Source organism: Mustela erminea, chromosome 19 (assembly GCF_009829155.1).
Source record: "Mustela erminea isolate mMusErm1 chromosome 19, mMusErm1.Pri, whole genome shotgun sequence".
In the NCBI taxonomy this organism is placed as follows: domain Eukaryota; kingdom Metazoa; phylum Chordata; class Mammalia; order Carnivora; family Mustelidae; genus Mustela; species Mustela erminea.
This window is the reverse complement of record NC_045632.1, coordinates 13005767-13015754: the sequence shown is the minus strand read 5'-3', so window position 1 is coordinate 13015754 and position 9988 is coordinate 13005767. Positions and strand designations below refer to the sequence as shown.

General features: G+C 44.0%; 1 protein-coding gene across 3 annotated transcripts in view; it reads right to left on the bottom strand.

The window, feature by feature from the left end:
- LOC116579383 (zinc finger protein 211-like) overlaps positions 1 to 9988 on the bottom strand; it is a 48382-nt gene continuing 38394 nt past the window's right edge. For 2 of the 3 annotated variants that reach the window (XM_032324734.1, XM_032324736.1), the window contains exons 3-4: positions 9670 to 9796; positions 3660 to 8430 (exon numbers count right to left, since the gene is read on the bottom strand). In XM_032324734.1, coding sequence (XP_032180625.1) covers positions 6950 to 8430; positions 9670 to 9796 — 1608 coding nt within the window. In that variant the 3' untranslated portion in view covers positions 3660 to 6949. Of the gene's footprint in view, positions 767 to 3659; positions 8431 to 9669; positions 9797 to 9988 lie in introns of those variants that run through there. The other variant, XR_004281236.1, reaches the window with a different exon arrangement.

The window sequence follows — 9988 nt, the reverse complement described above, 5'->3', positions numbered from 1 at the left end:
TTACTCTCTCTTAAATAAATAAAATCTTTAAAAGAGAGCCAATCCCATTTAAAGCATTAAATATTTACCATTGCTTTATGCTACCTACCTTAGGGCAATAATTTTACATTATCAAGTATCCTTTGTAAAAGTTCCAAATGATTTTCAGTTCTTTCATTTTTAACATTAAAATTTCATTAATCTTGGAATATTTTTAAGTCAGGTCTACTGGACTCTTTCCAACCATGTTTGTGCATCTCTTGGCTCAATCAGAAGATAGACTGATTCCTAGAGAGTGTGTGCACAGGAGAAGAATCAATGACTTAGCAAACTTTTTTTTTCTTCTCCTGGTATTTGGGAAGTCTTTTTTGACAATGCCACAGCTTTTCTTTAACATAACCAGGTGGAACGTCCATTTTCAGGACTGTCTCTCCTCTAAAAGGAAGTTACAAACTCAAGGGACGTGGAGGCTTTTCAGCCAACTCCAGAATACTGTGGACTGAAGGAAAAGAAAGTTGGACTAAAAATAGGACAAAGAAGGACACAGTTTAGGAGGATTCACCAATGAGGAAGGTTTAAGTTCATCATAAATTACCTAATGCCAGAGTTCCTAGGTGGCCCCTGCAATACTCTTCATTGGCAGGATAAAAAGGTAGTAAAATGTGGATTAATAAATGACCATGTCTTTCGATACTTGGTATGGAGAGGCTCCAAAGCAGTTGACTCCCTAAAAGATGGTTAGATGAGATTATGTTCTTTGTCAGATAATTGCCAAAATGTCCATAACCTAGGATGGAAAATGAAATGCAACAAGTAAACTTAACACTATTGCTAATAAATCCTTATAAAATCACACAAAATTATTTCAAATCAACTTACAACACAGTATTTTGAGGAATATGTCCAAGAGCTATGGAAACACACGAAGACAAACCAAATGAGAACACTCAAAGGCTGTTTATTCAGCCCTTGCTGCAACAAGGTTTTCAGAATCTATCACTTGTATTTTGACAGATTCTCAAAGGGAGGCAGAAGAGTGGTAAACTTATAGTTTAAAAAGGTAAGACTGGGGCACCTGGGTGGCTCAGTGCGTTAAAGCCTCTGCCTTCAGCTCAGGTCATGATCCCAGGGTCCTGGGATCAAGTCCCCAACAGGGGCTACTCAGTGGGGAGCCTGCTTCCCCCTGTCCCTCTCTCTCTGCCTGCCTCTCTGCCTACTTGTGATCTCTGCCTGCCAAATAAATAAATAAAATCTTAAAAAAAAATTAAAAAGGTGTGAGCAACTGTAGGCGGGGTAAATAGAAGAGATGCATCCTACATGATTGGTTAGGGGTACAGTTCTGGCCTTCTCTCGTTGGTATTATGTTGCAAACAAGGACAAAAATGAAGAAATCTGTCCATTATTAATCACGTCCTGGCTCTTCAGTCATCGTTACTGGGGTGATCCTTTGGCATCCTGAATTGTTGCAAGATATAATGGTATGATTTCCTACAGGTTTCACTTCTAGATGGCTGGCATCTTGGGCTGGTTATACAGATTCATGGGTTGGTTACCAGAGACTGTGGGTCTGAGTTCTATCTTTCTATACAGTCTGGGCATTGTCCATTTCCATATTCTCTCACCTCCACCCTGGTCTTTCTCTCACTTCTGAGAAGTTGATCAATTTGGAGAAAACACAAAATTCAAATCTTCACTGTGTCAAGATTCATTTCATCTTCATAGTGGTACTGTGAGGTTGGCTTCACCTTTTTATTGTTATATCATCATGGTGATCATCCAGAACAGTGCAGTTGCATAGAGGCATTTGAGATTGGACAAACAGACCAGCATCATGGCCACTGTGACAAAAGCAAGCGCAATTCAGAGTCCCTTGTCTGTTTCATGGATCTAAGGACAAGAAGTATTAGCAATGACACAGATTCCACCATGACTAGCCAACAAGAAATCTAGAGCATTGAGACTGTCCATCACTACTCGTGTCAATGAGTTGAGACAAATGTTTACTACATCTAGGGCAGAAGTGGTGTCATTTAAAACTTCTGCCAAGGCTACTGATAGATTTATTAGTCTTTTCTATTTGTACGATTCCCACTGATGGGAACACTACTCACATCGTTTACATAAAAAATGAGTCACTAATTCCCTCAGTGTGCTGAATAGTAGAACAGACCTCATGTTGGAAATCACACTTGGATTGGACTTCCAAAATTGGTAATTTATATAACTAGGGTCTCTCATGTATGGACAAGTTTGGTTTTTTGTTTTTTTTAATGGACAAGTCTTAAGATACTATTCTGAAAGTACCTGAGGCATTAATCTGAATCCTGTGGGCCCTCCCCACAAAGGAAGTAGTTATCTGTCACAGGCACAGAGACATCTGGGAACAAAGAAGTCTATCTTGATATAAGGTCAGAACCTAGGGCTTACATGACTGGGTTACATTTTTTGGATCTCTATCGAGATGAATACCAGGTAGTAGGTACTGGGGACATTGCCCTTTGAAGATTACTGAAATCAAACTTAGGATCGCCTGAGGTCTGATCAATAGATTGAAATAATCGGTTCTTTTTCTGGGAGAGAGGGACACTAGCAATGTCACAAATTGATTTATGTAAGATCCATGTCCATGTGTGTGCAAGTGGAAATGCCATCTGCTGTAACTCCCTATGGTCTCATCTCATGCAACCTGCATGACCCAGAGGTTTTATCAGGGTGGGCTGCAGAAGAATGGCATATCCAGCAGTAAGTAAGATTGAGAGCAGTGGCTGCTGTAGGGATAATCGAATAAGGGTGTTAGACTGAGTATGTTCTGATGTAACCTAACCTTATAATAGGAAGGAACAAACGAGTAAAAGGGCCATTAGTGGTAATGACAAGGGGTCTGCAGAAAATGAGAAGTGGAACAATTATAGGCAAGCAGATTAAAAAAACCAAACTGTAATTTCTTAAATGTCTTGCTCTGAGGTATTGAGTGGAAGCAGTTATCTGTTCCAAAGGTCTTGGGTCACCTGTCTGCTTTTGAAGATCAGCTTACAATCCTCAGTTGGAGGTCTTAGATAGTAGCCTTAGCCTTCCAACTGCGTGGAATTCTGAATTTCTTTAGTTGTGAACCATGAACCAGCATGACCTCTTGGAATTTTACTGCTCTATTTGTTGCTAACAGCCCCTGACAGGTTCCTTCCCATAAGATTCAAGAGCAGTTACTCTCTGAGGTCTTCCAACAGATGGCATTTACTAGTTGAAAATCATGAAAAGGCTCTTTAAAGCATGTTTTCAGAAGGCGCCCTTAATCAGTTAGTGACAGGACTGGGTATGGTACATGAGTCCCTGATAACATTTGCCATGTCTGCATATAGCAGAGCAGGACTAGTACTGGAAATGAAATCCCTAGACACATGCATGAGTCTTCCACTTAGTAATTCATAGGGGGATAAATGAGTGAGTGGATGACATGGCCATAAGGGCTAGAGAGAATACCTTGGGCCAGGGGAGCTCAAAGGTTTCTGAAAGTCCTGCTGATGTTAACAATGGCAGTGGTCAGTTCAACTTTCCTAGAGGATTGTTGAGTGATAAAATAGAGTTTATATAAAGTGTGACATGACCACTTAATGTAGATGTAAACAGTGGAATGACGCAGGGTTGGAAACAAAATCAATCAGCTTTTCAGTGACTATAAGAGCTGCAGCTTTTCAGCTAAGAAATGCTTTAACCCACTCTGCAAATGGACATACAATAACTAAAACATATTCAAGTCCCATGGAGGGTAGAAGCTGGATAAAATCCATCTGAAGGTGTTCAAGGGGCCCTTGAGGTGTAGCCACCACTTATCCAGGGCCCCATGGTGATGTGTGCACGGTCCAAGCCGTGCAGTCCCTATTTGTCCCCCACTGGCTTGGGACTGTTCAGTAGGGATCAGAGCTTCAGGAAGAGCCAGGTGGGAACCTTACCCGCCCCCTCACTTCAACCTCGGCCCCTGCAAGGCCTGTCAGGTATTAACACCCCAATATTCACCCCAGTGGTCTTTTGCCCCCTTCCAAAGGCATTGCTGATCCTGCTCCCCACCCCTTAGGACAACTGTCACTCTTAAAAGTTCTCCATCTGAGCCCCCTTCCTGGACCATGAGCTCTTTACATCCTCAAATAGCCCCAGAGGCGGTTCTGGTGATGATCTCCATTTTACATGGCTGGACGGCAAATTTCTCTTTGTGACCTCCAGTGAAAGGTGGGGATGGAGGAATCAATTCCAAGTCCATCTCTCCTTCTGGTCCCAACTACTCTACAGATTGTAATCACCTCCTTCCTCTGACCCTAGGGTGCCCTGCAGACCCTCTCCTTCCCAGATGCTGATGGCCCCCTAAGATTTGCTAAGGCCACCATAACACATTATTTCAGACTGGGTGGCTTAAACAACAGAAGTGTATTTTCTCACAAATTTGGAGGCTAGATATGAGAGATCAGGGTGTCAGAAGCACTGAATTCTCCTGACACTTCTCTCCTTGGCTTGTGGGTGGGTATTTTCTTCTTGTCTTCACATGATCTTCCCTCCGTCTGTCTCCGTACCAATTTCCTCTCAATGACACTAGTCACAGTGGATTAGTGTCCACAGTATCGCCTTGATTTTACCTTTTTAAAAACCCTATTTCCAAACTCAGTGATATTCTGAGGTACTGGAGATTAGGACTTCAACATTTCATTTTGGGAACATACATTTCAGCCCATAACTAACACATCTTTTCACAGGGAGCTATCAGTGAAGAGTTCTCATGAGAATGACCTCATTTAAACAGTCCCAAAATTGCAGCCCTGTAACTCAAGCATTTGCTCTGAGATATTAACACAAGAGAAATGAAGCATATCCATATAAAGAATTGTAAATTTAAGAATCAAATGTCTATAATAACTGTTTGATAAAGCCCCAAACCAGAAACAACTCAAATATCTGAAAAAGACAAGTAAATAAAAAAATAGTGGTTAATCCACAGAACATTACATTTCTTGACAATATCAAAAGAATGAACTAATTACACAGGTCCATTGACAAATCTCAAAATAAATAATATACCACATAAGGACACATAGGGGGGAAAAAACCCAAAACGTTTTATTTTCAATCACGTAAAATTGCAGAAAATACATATTAATCTATTGCAGAAGAAAGTGAATCAATGTTTGCCTGGAGGACAGAGAGAAAGACATAATAATTAAAGAGCATGAATGAATACGGGGTGATGTATACGCACACTGCTATGATTGTGATGATGGTTTCATGGGTTTATATGAATGTCAAAAATCATCAAATGGAACAGTGTAAACATGGACAATTTATTATTTATTAACTATTCTGAAAAGGCATTACAATATAAAAAAAGTTTTCAAAAAAAAGTTTGGCAAACCCCACCATATCCCTTGTAATGTCCTGGGATCAGCACCTTGCCTCAGTGGCAGCAAATAGAGGAAAGCAACGAAAGCCATGTCCACCTGAGTCATCGGGAAAGCAAGCTGCGTAAAGCCTGCACTTCTGGACTGAGATCCTCCTTCCTTCTATCTTTGTTTTCCTTCCTTTGTTGCAATGACCTTTAGGTGCACATTGCAGAAAAGCTACAGGAATCTGTAAAACTGTTAGACTTCTTTCTAGAGAGAGGGCGTGCAAGTGAGAGAATGTGGATGTGTGGGGACGCACAGGGAGAAGGGAGAGGATCCCAAGCAGGCTCCACACTGAGGCTTGATCTGTACGCAGGGCCTAATCTTACAACCCTGAGATCCTCACCTGAGTCAAAACCAAAAATCGGACACTTAACCAACTGAGCCACCCAGGAGCCCCCCATTAGATGATTCTTCTAAGGCCCTCAGCTACACAAGATTTATAGTTCAGAAGGATCTGAGAATTTCTGTACTGGCTCATCCTTCACAGCCATACTGTCCGAACAATAGCAGGCAGCCTTTAAAAGAGGCACATTCTAACCAGTTTGTCGTGTTCTTTTGGCCTCTCTGTTAATCCACCATTTGTGTACAGTTATGATCCCACTATCATCTTTCAGCCAGTGACACTACCACATAGAATTCTGGGCATCAGAGTACATCACTCCTTTGCAGGGCCTAGGAACATTCCCTGCACCAGTGCTGGGCACAATGCAATACCCCTGCAAACAAGAGAACAATTCTATGTTGTCTCCAGAACTATCAGAGGTTATTACAACTGCCCTCTTTTCAGGACAAGTCCCGACACCACAAAACATCCTGCATCCAGGCTACAATCTAACCACAAATCTTTATAGAATCTTATTAGAACCCTTGGGCAACAATGCAAACAAGAGCCAAATTAGAGAGAAAACTACCATCCTTCCATCCCCTTGATGCACACAAAGATTGGGGCTCCCATAGCACCTGTTTCTCCTGTCATTCTGAAACCACCCCATGAAGTGAATCTAATCCTTAAGATAAAGGTGACTTACACAACAAGGCCTTTGTTATAACATAAACCAGAATACAGAGGAAGGCTGTTCCTTGGTTGGTGAGTTGGAGGCTGCAAATTTCATCACAAGAGTCATCAGACCAATAATATCCCTAAAAAAGCTGACTTTTCAGGCCACCAGCAGAACTAAGATGGAGTCCTCTGGAACACAATGGAGTCATCCATGCCCTAACTAATCAGAGAGAAAAGAATGAGTCCCCTGGCTTTTCACATTTACCCAGGGAATGGGAAAACACTAAGGCTTACTTTGCTGAACATGTCACTGTGGCTAAGTGACACAAATGCAGGCACCCGCAGGGGAGAGGTGAACGGCTGCTGCTACAGAATCAATGTAATAAAAACTCACATGGGCCTGAGCTGAAACATGCAACACGGTTCTACATACCTGGAATTTATTTTGATGTCTGGATGTATGAGGCTCAATTCAGGCAGATGGTACCCTCAAAAGAGAGCTCCTCGATGTTGTTATACTGAACAAGGAAATACATTTGCTACATATCTAAGTTGTACTTCCCATGTGAACTGTGTGGTAATCAATGAGGTAAGGGCTTCGGCTAATGGCTTTCTCACTCATATTTATAATGCCCAATCCACTATGAACTCTCTGGTGTCGAGTGAGGCCAGAGCTCTTACTGAAGGATTTCCCACATTGGTTACACTTATACGGCCTTTCTCCAGTGTGAACTCTCCGATGGTCACTGAAGTTGGAGCTTCGCCTAAAGGACTTCCCACACTCACTGCACTCATATGGCCTTTCTCCAGTGTGAACTCTCTGGTGCTTAAGGAGTGCAGAGCTTTGGCTAAAAGATTTTCCACATTTGCTGCACTCATAAGGCCTTTCTCCAGTGTGAACTCTCAGATGGAGAACAAGACTGCAATTCTGGCTAAAAGATTTCCTACATTCACTGCACTCATAAGGCTTTGATCCCGTGTGGACTTTCTGGTGTTTTAAAAGACTGGAATTGTAGGTAAAGGATTTCCCACATTCACCGCATTCATAGGGCCGTTCTCCAGTATGAACGGTATGGTGCTGCAGGAGCGCAGAGCTTTGATTAAAGGACTTCCCACATTCACTGCATTCATAGGGCTTTTCTCCAGTGTGAATCCTCTGATGTTGAATGAGGTTCGATCTTTGACTGAAGGATTTGCCACATTCTCCACACTCAAATGGCCTTTCTCCGGTGTGAACCTTCCGATGGTTATTGAGGCTGTAGCTTTGGCTGAAAGATTTCCCACATTCACTGCACTCATAAGGCCTTTCTCCAGTATGAACTCTCCGATGCTGAAAGAGGTTGGAGCTCTGGCTAAAGGATTTCCCACATTCCCCACACTCGTAAGGTCTTTCTCCTGTGTGAACTCTCTGGTGTTTAATAAGGCTAGAGTTATGGCTAAAAGATTTCCCACATTCACTGCACATGTAACATCTTTCTCGAGGGTGAACCCTCTGGTGTTGAACGAATGTATGCTTGTGGCTGAAAGCTTCTGTGCTGTCTCCCCAGCGGTGCTGAGTTTTTCCCATGTGGAAGGCCACCCCACATTCAGTTCCATTGTTTGACTTCTCTCCAGTATGTGTGGCCTGTTGCTGGAGGGTTCCTGAGGTGGCCAAGAAGTCCTTCCCAATCTCCCCGCAGATAAAGGGCTCCCCTGACACCTGCAAGCTGCAGTTCTTGACCACTGAAGCTCTGCTTATGTGGTTTCCGAAGGGCTTTTCGCTCATGTGCTGCTTGAGCTGCTGCTGAAGGTTTTCACCGAAATAAAATCTTTTCCCATGTGTCCCACCAGTGTACAGTTTCTCACTGAATTGTGTTTCCTGGTGTTCAGCTGTGTGAAAATTGTCTTTCAAGACCAGACCACACACCTCACAGGGGTTGGCCTTCTGGGGAAAAAGACCTGTCTTGGGAGTCCTGACCTGTGACACTCTTTCTACAGAAATGCTCTGCTCAGAACGTGCCTCCTCATCCTCTGCTCCATGCCAACAACCTGAAAGTAGGAAATGCTGGTGAAGTGCACGGTGACATTTGTGGGTAGGCAGCCACTACCCAGGTATGTCTAACAAACCCAGAAACAAGTCCATGAGATTGTTTATAGGATAGGAGGTTTGAATTCAGGCTGAGGCTGAGATGCTTAGCTGTACTGGGCCACTAATGATCACAAAATGCGGGCTCAGGGGCACTTGTGAGGTGAAATAAACACACTGAGGAGAGACAAGGTCTACACATAACTTTCAACCGGATACAGTCTGTCACATAGAAGGGTGTGTTCAGGCTCAGGAAAATTCGACAGTGAAAGAGAAACTGTGTATGCAAGAATCTGTGTGCACCTCATGACACAACACACAGGAGCCAATGAGGAGAGTCCCCACATGAAGCAGTGATTAAAATGGTCAAGATGTGCAGATCAGAGAGGTGTGGATTAGCCCTGGGCGGGAAGTAAGAGTACAAGTGATGACCAGCAGTTGACCAGTCACCTGAGGGTGATGACCGGGGAAGGAAAGGCAGGTATGAAGTCTGGGGGCCACGGTCATTACCAACAAAAGACCAGTCACAAACAGGAAGTTTCTGGTATGATGTGCACACAGCCCTGACATCTTGCTCTCCCCTAGGTGTCACTGTTCGGAGCTGGGCTGTGAACCACAACGGACTCTCCACCACAACCCCGAGACGAGCAGCTGTGTTGCCCCTGGATGATCCAGGTGCTAATAAGGGGAAGACGGGAGAGATAAGGGGCCAGCACTGGCCAAGAACAGCTCAGCACATGCAGCGCACAGGAAAGAAAACTATTATAAAGACAACTTCCAAGGAGGATCTTGCAAGAACAGACAGTGGTCTACATAACCGTGATGGTCAGTGACGGCAATTTCTGGCCCAAGAAGGAATAAGGAAATGTCAGCTGGAGGAAGAAAGTGGAACCTGGGATACTCGGGTGCTTTGTAACTGTTAGTTACCTGCCAGAGAGAGGGCAGCAAAGTGGGATCCACTGGGCTGACTGGAACACTCCTGACCCTGGTTCCTTCCCTGGGAGGCTTGGGAGTCTCAGGTGGTGGGGCTACTCAAGGAGCAGGCAGTGCACATACCTCAGCCCAGCCAACAACACTGCCATTCAAGGAAGTGGAGAAGGAAGCAGAGACCACAATCCTGATGGGAGGACAGACCAGCCCTTGGGGAAAAAGGGAAACAGAAAGACTAGCTCAGGGGACAGAGGCAGGTGTGAGGACCTTACCCAGGGAGGTTATAAGCGCCAAGTTCTCCAGCATCACATCCTGGTACAGGTGTCTCTGAGCCTCATCAAGAAGATCCCATTCCTCCCAGGAGAAGGACACGGCAATGTCCTCAAAGGTCACAATACCCTGGCAAGATGGAGACAGATGAAACCATAAACAGCCTCTCCCTCAAAGATGACAATCCAACCCCTCCACATCTACCCCTCACCCATCCTTTCCTAAGCATCCAACACAGAAGAGAAACCAGGCCCTAGCACCAGTGGTGCCACTGTCTCCTCACAGGCCCACTGATCATGGGCACCACCCATCAGAAAGACG